We start from the raw sequence: 15,653 nt of genomic DNA on the forward strand, positions 1-15,653 counted from the left end.
TTATATTTATTATAATTTTTTCAACTACTTTTGTGTTGACTCAATGACGTATTAAAATTTATGTTAGAATATTTACATAAAATATATTGTAATAAAATTTGTCAAACACACAATATTTTTATCCTATAGATTTATGAATGTAGTTTTCATAAAAATTGATTTTATCATACAAAAAATTAACAACACAAATTGTTTCTTGTTTACATTGTCATTAGTATTGTGATTACTAATTAACTATGAATTATTTCCAATAAAAAATAAAAAAATAATAACAATAAAATATATTAAATTCATTTATTTCATTGTTGTTTTTATATTTATTATAACTTTTTCAACCACTTTTGTGTCGACTTATTAAAATTTATATTACAATATTTATAAAATATATTGCAATAAAATTTGTCAAACATAAAAATAATGAGTTGCAAGACAAGAAAACAAGCGGTGGATATGGAATAAATTGCGTCAAAGGGGAAGAGGAGATTGAGTCCGGTTCACGCAAAATACACTCGTCCTTCTTCGTCTATCCTCTTTACTATTATATAAAGACTCCTTACTTTCCTTCTTACATACCTACACCCCACACACCTTTTCTCTTGTTCCCCAAATCTCTAAATAAAAAACTAAAAACAAATGGAGTTTCCAACTATCCAAGAACCCTAACCTTAAAACAAAAAGATTTCACCCTTTTTCTTCAATCTTATTCAAAATCGCGAAATGGAAAAACTCAATTCCGACAACAATGGTGGCCTCCGATTACCTCCTGGCTTCAGGTTCTTCCCAACCGATGAAGAACTAGTGATGCACTTCTTGAAACGTAAGGTCCAATCTCGCCCTGTTGCTTCACCCATCATTGCTGAAGCTGATGTTTGCAGGTCTGATCCATGGGATTTACCAGGTCCGTGACTCATCTTTCTGAAAATTCAAAAAATTTCTTTCAAATAAATGTAATGTGAGATGATAATGGGTTGTTTTCGTGTGTTTTAGGTGATCCGAAGCAAGAAAGGTACTTCTATAGCAACATGGAGATCAAATACCCAAACGGAAAGCGATCCAATCGGGTCACTACATCTGGATACTGGAAGGCGACTGGTTTAGACAAGCAAATTGTTGACTCGAAGAACAAACAAATTGTTGGTTCGAAGAAAACTTTGGTGTTCTACCGAGGCAAAGCCCCAAACGGGTCTAAAACCAATTGGGTCATGCATGAGTACAAGCTTGCTAATCCTATCCAGGTAAGATCGAAAAAAAAATTCGGCTTAATTTACGTTTTGTTTTCGGAAAATTCTGATAATTAACCTCATTTCGAATTCGAATTATTTCCAGGGCATGGAGAATTGGGTGATTTGCAGGATGTTTTTGAAGAAAAATGGAAGAAAAAGTGGTGAGAACGATGTGAGAGTTGAGGAAGCTGGACCAATTTTCTATGATTTCCTGGCTGGTATTCCAAGAACTGGCGATCTGAATTTGGAACCTGCTGCATCATCGTCTGGTTCAAGTGGGGTTACAAATGCTTCTCCCATGGCAGATGAAGGTGAAGAGAACAGTAAATATATGCGGGGAAATTAAGAATCTTGTTGCTGAGTTTACTTACAGTAGTATAACTAGTAATGTAAAGTTAGTTTTTTTTTTTTCAAATCGGGAAGCTAGTTGAAGTATGTAATCGGAAGTTTATGATGATAATGAAAATGATGATGAAATTTCAGTTTTTATGTTGTGTTCGTGTTCTTCAATCTAAACTTGAGAATCATACAAAAAAAATTGTGGTTTGATGGAAGATTTTGCAGTTGAAGACAGGGTTCGTTTTGGGTAAAAGAGGGGAGGGACGATTCCACCCACAAACAAACCTCAATTTCCTCATGTCAAGATTCCATCTGTGCATCTATTTTGAGAAGGAACATACTACGAGAAAATATAAATTGGAAATGAAAGCAATGTGTTTTTAATTAATTTTTATATTAGGAAATGATACATGATATAACTTATAAGTATATAACTAAATAATAATAAAAAATCTGTTACTGAATATAAATCTAAAATTCTAATTATAAAGAAGTTGATTTATATTTTAGATAAGTTCATCGTTAAAAATCTACAACACAATTTTTTTAGTTACTGCTTTGTGAATAGTGTGTTAATTAACTTATTATGTGTTTCTTTGTTTGTTTGTAGTTTTTGCATATAAAATATTATATTGTTTGATAGTGATATTTTGTTTCAACTATTTTGTTACGTTACAAAAGACTTTTTTATTTTAAGGTATTAAAAGTGTAACCTCTTTTTGGGATATACTAATTCAGGTTTAATCATTTTTCATTTATTGATCATATAAAGTTTTTAAGCGATTAATTATGGGGGAGTGTGTCATTATCCTATTTGATAATTGCATAGTATAATTTTAGATCTATAGTTTTCTCATTTGATCCAACAAAGTCCTACTCACACCTACATCTCTCGTGCATTATCCCTTAATGCTTTCTAGCACTTCATTTGGCGTATTCATTATTTATTTTAGTAGATAAAAATATTAGTAATATAAGAAGTCGGAGTTTATTGGTTCTTCTCATCAAAACAAAGGAGACCAATAATTTGTACAACTCACTTGCACAAGAGATTCTTCATGATGAAATATTCTTTGTGTGATTGTTAATATCAAAGTTCCAAATATTGCGAGAAATGTCGTAAAAACGATGTTAAGCCTCAAGTTTTATGAGTTGTGACGAGTTATGACGTTTGTTAAGGTGTGACTTAAGGCGAAAATTATGTGTGTGTGTGTGTATATATATATATATATATATATATATACACACACACACACACTACTATTATTTATATTTATATGCATATATATGACTTAAGATGACATTTTGTGGAGTCATGACATCAAGTACAAGCCTTAGAGCCATGACGTAAAAAACAAACCTCGGAGCCATGACAAACTTTTTAGAACCATGGTTAATATTGGCACTCGAAAGGATGTAGGGTTTATGTATTTACTAGATAGCGCAAAACACGCGAGAGCGCTGAAGAGGTAGTTTTCAAACTATAAAACAATTACTTGGTTATGGTTGATAGAAGGAAATTTTAGGTCTTAAATGTGCAAATCCACTATACTAATGGTAATGTTTACGATCTGGTTAATCCGATCTTTTATACGCTTAATCCCAACCTTATCAAACCATCAAAATAGATAATCGATTATGGTTGATAGGTTGATTTTTCGTAGCATGAAGATGCAAGGCCATTATTAAACCATTAATATGTGCGTTTAGATTTATTACGATTTTAGTATGTTATTACTTGTAACCTAATCATACCACTTAACTCCCAAAACAAGATTAAGAAAATCACAAAGAATTTCATTATTGTCTTTCATGAACTTTTGACAATGCCATGTACCAAGGACAAATGGGAGATTCCACAACATCTATGGTCAGTGTGAATGTTATATGTATTAGGGTTTTTGTTTATGTACAAAATAACGTAAAACGTTGTATGCATGAGAATTAAAAGAAAGAAGTTATTGATTCAGAAATTAAATAACTAGTTTTTATTGTACATATTATAAAAGTAAAAACTAGCAAAAAGCACGAAAAACATTTATATTTGGATAACCAATAATAGGTTTTGTAACCAAGAAATTCAATTGACTTTTAGTGTTTGTTATTTTTACGAACAAACCAATTAAACGAATACATGATAATTCTATCATAAATGGAATCTCGAAGGTACTTTTGTAGCCGAAAACTACTTTACTCTCTTAACTCCAAAGTACTTGTTAACAAAGTACTGATATGGTGGTCATTAAAACATCATCCAACACTGATAGTTTCGTAAAGCATACACGACTTGAAACAAATACTAACGTGCTTACGAAAAGAATACTGCAAACGAACTCCATGATACATAGTTGTGTATCCCAACATGAGGCTAAATTCATTCTTCAACTAGATCCATTAAAATAGGGGAAATTTTTGATAAAGTCTCAATATTTTGGGTCAATTTATGGTTTAATCATAACATTTATTTTTTGAACAGAAAAATCCCGACTATTTAATTTTATACGATAATCTATCATTTTCTGTTGGAAAAAAAATAATAACTATTTTATTAATTTGGGCAAAATATAAAATAATTAAGACTTTTATGTTCAAACAACAAAAGTTACAATTAAAACGTACACATACACAAAATATTGAAACTTTATCGGAGATTTCTGTTTAAAATAACAAACTCTTTTTCTCGTACCATATTATCAGTGGTGCATTTGCAATTTCTCAACTTGATCGGTAGGCATTCACACTAATCAAATGCTTACAGATCTATAAGCTTTGAATGAACTTACTCCAACGTAAATATAACCCCAAATGTAAACAAGGATAAATTTTTGGGTTTAGTAATCCGGATGACGTGGAAATACCATAATGACTTGGTTTTTGGAGACAAGGTATCACAAAGTTAATATGTTTTTCATAGCATAGGATTTTTATTTTATGTGGTATTAGGTGTGAGGCTCATGTATTATTTATTTAAAAAAAGAACTACATATAAAATTCTTAAACATTTGAAAAGTACGAATTTATAAGAAAAATAAGAAAAATATTGAATTATAAAAATTAAAGTGTTTTTTTTTTCTTTTAAATTTAAACAAATAATTTAAATAAATAAAGAAAGAAAATTAATGAAATTTTAATTTGGTAATTTTGAATTTAAAAGGAAAGTTTATTAATGAAATTGATATGAATTTATTATTGAATATAAATACTATCTACAGTTTAATAAAATGAAAAAAAAAATCATAAAATGACATGTGAAATATAAATTAATTTAAAATAACAATAAAATTACATGTAACAAAATAAATGAGTGTGTGATATGTGGCAAAAAAATCTCTATTTATTAGGATGGATACGGATAGAAACAAAAGGGTTAAAGCGTTTTGAAGTGTTAATTTGGCTCCATAACCCGTTAATTTCTATATCTTTGTAATTGTTTTGGTTTCCTAGCATTTGGTTATTTTTTAATACATATATTACATTTGGAAAAATTAAATATTACAGTTGTTCAAGAAAAAGTAAGTCTTTCGGTTTAAAGCTCTCGATCAAGCTTCAATTAAGTTTCCTTAATTAAAAATATATCAACTCAGGATATCTTATCATGATCGAACATGCATTTGGAAATGTTGTATACCATTAATGCTTGTTAAGGAGTTGAACAGTTTTTCCTACAGTGAACCTACCCGCTTTTAAAGAATATTGATATGTTTATCGGCATCAAAATATATAAAATACCAAATTGGCAAATTATGGTTTTATTGATTTTATAAAAACAATATATAACAATCTTGGTACATTTATGTCGAGTGTAAGCGTTAATATTGGTATCCTAATAAATCATTTAGGATGTATGAATTATGGGTATCACACTACACACTACATAGATTTCAATGGATTGATACATCAATTTTCTATAATCCATATAATTCCATCATTTTTTTTTTCTACAATGCATTGAACTCTATAAAGTTCAATAGAATGTTACAAAATGTAATTTATAATAAACATTTAAGAATTAAAAACTTTCACTTTTCCCATTAAAGAGTTCAATGATCATTGAACTTCAAATGTATTGAATGTCAATGTGACATCTCACAGAGTTTCATCCATTGAATGACACATAGACTGACCATCTCATTCAACTCTCCAATATAAATCAAACAAGCATGTTATGAATTAGTAAGATCATAAAGAGATAGTTTTCATGCTACAAATTGAATAATTATATATGCCAACCGATCGGTTCTTGAGTCTTGAATATTCTAGGCCATCATCTACTAATTTTAATGTATACATTAAATTATATCAATTTTAATATGCTATTATTCATAACCTAATCAGTTTAACACCTGTTGTGGAATTAAAAAACCTTATAATATTTTGTTCTCATCTATCTTGAACTTTTAACGGTGTTATGTAAAAATGGACTAATAGATGTACTCTTTTGACGATCGATATACCTCAAGTGAAAGGCTAACCCCATTATCATAGGGGATTTTGGGTTTTTATAACATATTGTGCAAATCATGTCATCATTCGTCATAGCAGGAACATATATAGTTTATTTATTTATTTATTTTGAAAGAGAGGAATATATAGAGTTTTCGGACTATAAACTAAAATAACAAATTATCTGTAGACATATGGGCTCTTCAAGTATTGAACATGCATGGCTAGCATACTAACATATATTTTCATATTTTGAGTTATTTTAACTACTTAACCCGAAATGGAATTAACAAAACTATCACCGATATTTATAATCACGTATATTTAACTAATTAACAATTTAGGAAATAATGCAACCATATATAGACAACTAATTGCCAATATGTGGCAAGTAGATATATAAGGGGTGTTTGGTTAAGCTTATGATTTTTCATAAGCCCTTTTCAACTTATAACTTATAACTTATAAGCTAATAAATTAGGAGGGAGTTACTTATAAATTTTGACTTATTTCCGATATGACATCTTGATAAGTTATTTCTATCCAAACACTCATTTTAACTTATATCGGCGTGGAACTGGTAATAAGTTAAAAAATAAGCTTAAATAAGCTTAGCCAAACACCCTCATAAAGAACGACATGATAAGCTATGTTAAAAAATATTTGTAAGTTATATTGGTTGGTCGTCGTTTACTAGGATCATATTTAATGGGAAGTAATTTATAAAAATAACAGAAAGATTAATGACAAAAGCAACAATGAGGAAAAATAAAAACCTCAAATGATGAAGGTAAGAATTTAAGAGATTTAATTAATGAAGCTAACTTGGCATATGAGTCGATCGAATGGGAAAAAAAATAAACTAGATTTTGTGGTGCTACCTCAAATGTAACCCGTAGAGGCTTGTTAATGTACATTGTTTCTCTAGCTTGTCACTAGTTTTTTCTTTATGTATTGCTTTCCATCCTAAAAAAAAACACATAACAAATTCTTTATGTTTGTCGGGATTGGATGCAGTACCACAAGATATCAAAGAGATACATGGATCATTCAAGTCTTGAAAAAGATTCAAAGAAATAACAATTTCTGCACTATATAATGAACTTAGAACATACTCCCGGTTGCGATCACGGAATGAATTATCCACTCATAAGTGGCGAAGATGCAGAAATAGAGTCATTGATGAACATGCTTCCAATGCTAAAGAAATTCTTCAATCTTGATGAATAAGGCTGAGGAAGTGGTGTCACATTCCTTTATTTTACCAGACTCCAATACCACACACAATGAATGTTATACCATGAAAAGAGAAAATAGAAAGAATATATATATATATATATATATATATATATATATATATATATATATATATATATATATACACACACACACACACACACATGCAGAGATGAAGAGTGAGAGAGAGGAGCACTCCCTCATTTTGCCGCACAACCCAAACCGCATAGGAGGGGCGGTGTTTGCTACAGTAAAACATGTCACATAAGCTCTTACCGCACTCCACTCCCTCTAGTCTAAGGATTTGATCTTGATGAAATATGGATTAGAAGTATTTAGGGAAGGATTTAGAACTGTTGGAGGCTATAACAAGTATGTCAAAACATCTAGAGACCGTCGATAAATGATGAGGCAAACTTCCCTTTTTTTTTAAGGCTTCTCAAATATGGAAAGTAGGGTAACTCATGGTGGTGGCATCCTAGTATGTTGGATAATATGTTGCATACCATTTTTGCATGCTCTTTAAATTCTTTGTTTTACACGGAAAATGGATGAAAAAGTCGGGCATCCTACGTAGTATCCTAGGATGTCGGAAGCCTATGGTTTTTATGTCAAATGTCTGTTTTCACCAAAAGCATTACAAAATCATTGGTTGTCCTAGAGAGGCATCTAGAATGCATACTTCTAAGGTAATTTCGATGATAATGGTAGAACTGACATAAACTTAAAATACTAAAGTGGTAAATAATTTTGCCTCTTTCCACAATATAGCTATAATTAATTATGGTAAAAAATTAAATCAATTAATATTCCGTAAATTAAGCATATTAGTTTAACCCTATAACAACATCATATATCATCACCATCTTCACCTACGTAACACATACCTCTGTATCATCCATCACCATCATCTCACCACCTTTAGTAGAAGGGATTATGAATCATCTACACCCATGTACCATTCAACCAAATCAGGTTATCCTTTCATCGTCACAAGAACCAAAGAAACCCCCAAACAATCCCATCATACCTTGATGCCTTTGATTAGCACTTCCCGGGGAAGAAACAAATGTTTGAACCAATATGGGTTGTTATTAGGTCAATGAAGCAACTCGACAAAAGGTGTATGGGAAGATTTTCTTACCAGGTTTCAATTCTTCTCTAATATTCTTGATTTCTTAATAACCAAAATGATTCTATCCATGCTTTATCTCTATGAGAAATCACCGACATGAGTGGGTTGATTCCAAATTTGATTATGTATAAGTATCTGACCGGTTTGCTTTGTAACAATGAGGAAATCTATAACACCTACCAAGTTGCTCGATGAAATGCCTTTCAATGGAGTTTTCTATGATTCCCAAACCTACAACATAATTTTCGAATGTCTGATCAAGAATAAGAAGGTGAAGGAAACATGAAACTTTTTCTTGGATTCATTAAGAAGGAACAACCTCTAACCCCTTTAAATTTTGCATCTGCCATCTCAATTTTAGGCTCGGTTAGAAGCTATCATGGTTTGTTATTTTGCGCATCACACATATTTTTTAATAAATATGTTTTTTGTTTAATTGTTTTACTTAATAAACAAACCAAAATACTTTTTAAGGGAGCCAGGGACTTCCTTGGCTTTTGGGGTTTCCAATAAGATGATTCTAATCGCATTGAGACTTATTTGATAACCTATAATGAGATATATGCCTGATCGGTTAATAAATCTCCCTGGCCGAACCCTTAAAGAGGCCATCCGACTGAACCTAAAAGGGGATTCTCAGACTACCGAACCTGGGCATAAGTAATGGTGTATCGAATTACTTGGACAAGACGAGTGAAGGCCGAACCTATCGAAAGAAAGGTACATCAAGTAGTAATACGATCAAGAAAAATGCACTTCGATATACACAATAACTAGTTGTAGCATACCATTAAAGCTAATCACAATACTTAGGATCTATCAGACGTGACTAATGACTTAACCTAAGTACAATCTTTGGTACCTTTGACCTTTGTTGCATTAATGACAATTAGACTTGAGCCTTCTCGGCCTGGAAAGGCGATGATTCCCAATGTAAGACGTATAAAGGAGAGAAAAAGTACGCAAACACAAATACTCTTGCTCAATTAATCGAATTAAAATCTCGATCATCGACTAGTTTAACCATTAGAGTGTTCTCCTGGGACCCATTCCCAGTGAACTCCTGATTGGTTGTGTTATATTTCAGGTACAAAGTTTTGGGTTTCTTTGACCCCATTAGGTCTGGGACCTTCATTGAGATCGAAAACACTAAGATTCATCATGTGGTGTCATCCATGGGACCATGCAACAAATGGTCACTTGTAACGATCTGATCGTCGACACCAATTCGATTACAAGAATGTAAACTCTAAAACCTCTTACAAGAATGTTACAAATAACAATGGTAGTAAGAAACAAAGATTTAGGAGGACCTTCTGTCCCATAAGTGCAAGTTGAAGGAAGTAAAGAAGATTTCATGAATGAAATGCAAGAGATGGAAGAATACGATAGGAAGAAAAGGCAAACCAAAAGAAGAATGTTGAGAAAAATCGGGAGTATGTGTCAGTTAGAACGTACAACTTTAGTGATTCTGAAAGTAGAACAATAAAGGATTGGAAAAATCATGGAAAGGTGAAAATGAGGAAAAAGCGAAGGATGGAACAAGAACGAAGGTAATACAAAACGTGATGGAAGTTAAAGAAGAGCCTTCAAAAGATTAAATTTTAGAAACCCATTTACAGATGATATTAACGAAACACCTACTCTGGTGGTGCTTAAGGGACCCAAAGTTAAACCATACGACGACACCGAAGATCCTAATGATCATGTTTCAAACTTCCAATGGGCTATCAAGATGACCTCCATAGATCCTAAACTATGGAGTCTCTACTTTGCGTGAACGTTAGATGGGTCGGCACGATACTGGCTGGCTAGCTTACCGACAAAGAGTATTGGTAGCCTTGAAGAGTTGTGTATGAAGTTTCGCAGCAACTTTATACACCAACAAAGATTCCAACAACAAACACATGCCATATTTTCTTATAGGCAGCATAAAGGAGAATCAAATAAGGCATATTTCAAACGATTCAATGAGATAAGTAGGAAAGGAGTAGCAATATGTTGAAAATATGATAAGGAAGGCAAATAGGTTCCTCATACAAGTGGATGAATGTGTAGAAAAGGTTGGGATAGATAGAAGAGCAATGACTTGAGAAGAGAAATGTGCCCCACAATATCATAATACCTCTTTGGGAGTATTCTATTGAATACTAAAAATGCGAAGGTTTGGTCATATAAGAAGAAAATGAGGTGGAGTCAGGTCCGTCCCATATAAATAAGAGACGTTTGAAGTACACCCTCAAAGGAATTTGGGAAAAGAAAATGGTGGAAACATCCAAAAAAGATACCCTCGGGATCCTACCTAATATTACAATTTTCATAAAAAGTTAGGCCACACCACTGTCAACTGCGAAAGCCTGAAAAGAGAAAAAGATAAGAAAAAAAAATAAAGCGAAAAGAGATCCCAGCAAAAAAGAAAGACGAAGTGGTCTATGATGCATAAGTGATTATGATTAGAGGAGAATGCAGTAGAATATCCATAAAGAAGAGGAAATGGACCGGTATTGAATTCACAAACAGTGACACGATACCATCGAACCATCAAGGGACTGAACCTCTCATCATCAAAGGTTCAGTCGGTAAGACATTGATTCACAAGATATATGTGGATAACAGAATTTCCGTCAACATCATATACGAGCATTACATATCACGACTATCAAAAGATGACAAAGAGTTTGTTAAACTAGCGACATCGAGCGAGATAGGCTTCAAGGGGCAATCAGTGTGGCTGAAAGGGAAGATTTCGCTCCCCTTCACATTGGTATATTTTAAATATGGTTTGAAGAAAAGAATTATAACTGAGTTCCTCAAAATCAAGGCTCCTTTGCCATATAATATGTTCTTAGGAAGGACTGACTTATGGCAGTTGCAGGCAATATCTGATGGGTTTTGAGAATAACATACAAATTCTATGTGTGCATGCAACCCTAATATTCCCGATCTATGTTTGTCTAATTGAACATACAATATTTGATCAACTATTGGGAAAACCTAGGAAGCATCTAGTAACTTAAAAATTTACAACAAGAGATAGAAAACTAACCTTTGAATGGTATGAGGTAATAACAAACAATTACTTGTTGTTGTAAAAGCTTGAGAACTAATGTCACAAGTGTAACACCTCTATTGGCTCACAAACACACTTAGCAAGAGGATGATATATGTGAGAGGAAGAGGAAGCTTCAGATTTCGACCATTCTTCTAGGGTTCTGGAGTGCCCGAAATCAAGAAGGGGGTGCAGATCTGTAACACTCTAAATTTTCAAATAAAATTTTCATTTTTAAATTCACACAAAACACAGTTAACACTTCTCAAAACCCAATTTTGTAAATTGTTCCAAACACAAAAAAATAAATTGTTTAACATTGTCCCAGAAAACTCCAAAAACACAATAAACTAGCTGGTGTGTACAATCATGTCGGCGCCTTCCTGCGATCCTGAGACGTACCCGAAACACATTTCACACAACACTACAAGCACAAAGCTTAGTGAGTTCCACAAAATATCACACACAAATAATTAGCCTCTCATGTCTATACCTCGATAAGGACCCTCCGGTCATGTGTCTCAGTGAAGACCCTCCGGTCTCACAGCTCAGGTTGGACCCTCCAATCCAGTATCTCAATAAAGACCCTCTGGTCTCACAACTCGGCTTGGACCCTTCGGTCCTAACTCAGTAAGGCACAAAATAATATACAACATAAATCACAAAGACAGAATGCATAATATCACATAACTCAGTAAGCACGTAAGACCCACCGTCAATAACTCAGATAAGACCCTCTAGTCGCACAGTAATTACCACTCAGGTAAGTATAGTGAGAAGACTCACCTCGTCGGTAAAGCAAGTATGTCTCATACTCAACGGTCGGTCTAGACTCCGCCTACATATATCATAATCATCTCTAATTAACAATTCATAACAACATATCTAAAGATGTTAAGCTAGCCCCCTTTACAAATTCTCAAAAGGATAAAAGACCATTTTACCCCTCCATGGCCTCCAATGTCCAAACCTTGACCAAACCCTAAAAGTCAACGGAAGTCAACAGTCCATGTTAACCCAACTTGTTGAGTGCATCTATGTGATTTGCGAGCTTCTCCTGTTCTTAGAAAATCGGGAAAAATCCAACTCAACTTGCCGAGTTGTCTCACCAATTCGTCGAGTTTGTACAATGTCCAGGATAACAGGGGAAACCCTAACTAACTCGTCGAGTTGGCTCACCAACTCATTGAGTTCCTTCACACCTTTCTCTCATTAAGACGCTTTTTAGCTAGACTAAATCCCCAAACTATAGATCTAGCATTCTAAGGTTGGAATACCACGTAAGGCTGCAAGCTTTACGTCCATGCATTGAATCTAGGGCTAAGTTTGCCAAAACAAAGCTTAACAAAGGGTTTAAGGCATGGAAGCTGGCCAAAGCTTGAATCTTTAGGCCTAAGGGACCTAGTATTTTCTAGATCTGAAGTCTCGTCTTCAAATCATGCTCAAACAACTAAATGACTCAAAAAGAAGGTAGAAATAGCCACAAACTCTCAAATGGAGATCTCTAACAAACAAGTGATCATGGTAATAACTTTTACCTCCAAATGGCCGTTAACACTGAATGAATGCTAGATCCAAATACTTCTTCTCGTTCCAAGCCTTTTGCTCCTCAAGTTCCTTCAAAGAATGCACCAAAACACACACTCTTAGCCTTACTCTCTCTCTCTCTCTCACAGTGGAAGATAGCTCGATTAGGTTTTCTCTCAGGGTGATAAGGTGATGGGGGAGGCAGAATAGAGGGCTTAAGGTCCTTTAAATAGGGAGCAAACCCTGAAAATTAGGGTTTTCATGCTCATCTCCTACTCATCGAGTTGACTCTAAAATCCATGCGGCTATCTCATTCTCTACTCGTCGAGTTGGGGCCTCCAACTCGTCGAGTTGCCCTGTCAAAATGAGTATAAAATAATTTAAATTATACCTTGGAGTCGTGATGTTATAAGATCCTTATATAGCTGACGTATCTTAGAGCTAGAGCTAGGGTTTGCTGGAGGAAACCCTAATTCTTTAGCTTAAGGCCTAAGCAACCCATTGACTCCCTATCCAAAGGCCTTGGACGAAAATTCTAGGGCATCCCTAGAAGTTTTTGTCCAACCCTTCTAGGGTGGTCCAAGAGCCCAAATCCACAACTATCAATAGATTGCTAAATAGGCCCTACAGTTTTTAATCAATTCATTTCATCCCAAAATTAATTCCAAATTAATTTCTGATTAAATATTAATTAAATAATATGATTTCTAATTAATATAATATTTCCATAATACATTAATAAATAATTTATTACAATTTATTAGTCAAATAATAAATTATTCCTCTTTCTCAATAGGTTATCCTGTTTACTTGCTAGTATGAAAGCAACGCAAAAGGATTGTGCTACTATCAATTCAAGTTCATACCAAATATAGTTATGGGCTTAGACACCTAATCCAACAATATCCCACTTGGATAAGTATAATAAATATAGTTGCAAGTATAACATGAAAAACTGACTAGCAAATTGTAGCTCTCAAAGCCGCTGTCAAACTCTGACCTAGTCAGTTACGTGTCCTAAGATAAGTGATCATATAATCCTCCGTTCTGCAAGATATCATGTGGACAAACGACATGGAACAAAATCAATCTTATTTTCCAATATTTTTTTCCCAATTTCCAATTTGTAATGACAAAGAACTACTAATCGAACACATCAATTTAGTCTTGGTCGGGCCCGACACTATAAGTCAACACCAAATCATCGAGGGGCCTAAGATATCGCTTTTCCCGTTAGGTAAAAAGGAACATATAAACTTTGACTTATATGCTTGCACTATTTACTCATCAAATCATACACAACAATACGTTTTTTAACATCTAGTTATGGATGCGTTTACGCATTATCAATACACAACTAACTCGTAAACAACAACTCATATATCTCCATTTAAAGATTATATGATATTATTGTCTTCGAATTACTCGTGATAAATTCCATGAAGTAATTATCTGAGCGTGGGTTAATGCAGTACTTAAATTCTCCGTTTGAAAAGTACTTATGATTACTGCAGCAAACCATTGCTATGTCTAAACCCTTAGACAATTACAGTCTAATTCATGACAGTCGTAATTCACTACTTACTTCCAAAGTATGATCGACTGTGGATATTTGAATAATCTAATTATTCAGGAAGTAAAACATGCAAAATGAAACACAATAATAAACAATTGACAAAAGATAGTAAACAATACTCGTAAATAAATCTTCATTATTAAATCATCAAATATCAATTACATTTACGTTGTTACAAGTTTCTAAATATCTATTTAACCACTAAAACTAATATCATCTTTCAGACCAATTCTCCTTTCATGTTGAATGTGCTTAACCCTACTCAAACCCTTTGTGAGGGGATATGCAGGATTCTCTTCGGATGATACCCTCTTCACGACGAGGTGTCCTTCTTCTACTCTATATATGATAAAGTGGTATTTTCTGCTAATTTATCTAGAACTTCCATGATCTCTTGGTTCCTTTGTCAAGGCAACCACTCCTTCATTATCATAGAAAATATCCATTGGTTCCTTTATGGCTAGCACAATTCCAAGGTCTCCAATGAAGTTCTTCAACCATATAGCCTTCTTTGATGCTCCCCTTGTTGCAATGTACTCTGATTCACAGGTAGAATCAACCACCGTTTCCTGCTTGGAACTTTTCTAGGTTACAACTCCTCCATTAAAGGTAAACACCCTACCATATTGAGAACAGAAGTTGTCTATGTCTGTCTTAAAACTGGCGTCACTATACCCGGTAACTCTTAAGTCATCACTGCGACCAAGCACAAGGACCCATTCCTTAGTTCTTCGCAGATACTTAAGAATGTTATTGACTGATATCCAATGAGCTCTACCTGGCTTTCCATGATATCGACTAACCATGCACAAAGTAAAAGACACGTCAGGGCGAGTACATGTCATATCATACATGATCTATCCAACGACGGAAGCATATGGAACTCGACTCATTTCTGCTATCTCTGCATCAGTACTCGGACTCTGAGTCTTACTCAGTTTGGTATTACTTTGACTAAGTCTAATTAGTCTTTTACTCTTGTTTCTCAAGGTCCTTATTCCCATAATATAAGCAGCCTCTCCCAAATCCTTCATAGCGTAACACTTTTGAAGCCAAGACTTAACCTCTTGCAAGATTGGAATGTCGTTTCCTATGAATAGTATGTCATCAACATACAATACTATG

General features: G+C 33.6%; 1 protein-coding gene across 1 annotated transcript; it reads left to right on the plus strand.

The window, feature by feature from the left end:
- Nucleotides 1–552: 552 nt before the first annotated feature.
- LOC111912323 (NAC domain-containing protein 83) lies at nucleotides 553–1,710 on the plus strand. Its single transcript, XM_023908047.3, has 3 exons — nucleotides 553–898; nucleotides 988–1,235; nucleotides 1,327–1,710. The coding sequence occupies exons 1-3, from the start codon at nucleotides 718–720 to the stop codon at nucleotides 1,567–1,569; spliced, it is 672 nt and encodes a 223-aa protein (XP_023763815.1). The 5' UTR covers nucleotides 553–717; the 3' UTR covers nucleotides 1,570–1,710.
- Nucleotides 1,711–15,653: the final 13,943 nt, after the last annotated feature.

This window comes from Lactuca sativa, chromosome 3 (assembly GCF_002870075.4).
Source record: "Lactuca sativa cultivar Salinas chromosome 3, Lsat_Salinas_v11, whole genome shotgun sequence".
Lineage (NCBI taxonomy): Eukaryota > Viridiplantae > Streptophyta > Magnoliopsida > Asterales > Asteraceae > Lactuca > Lactuca sativa.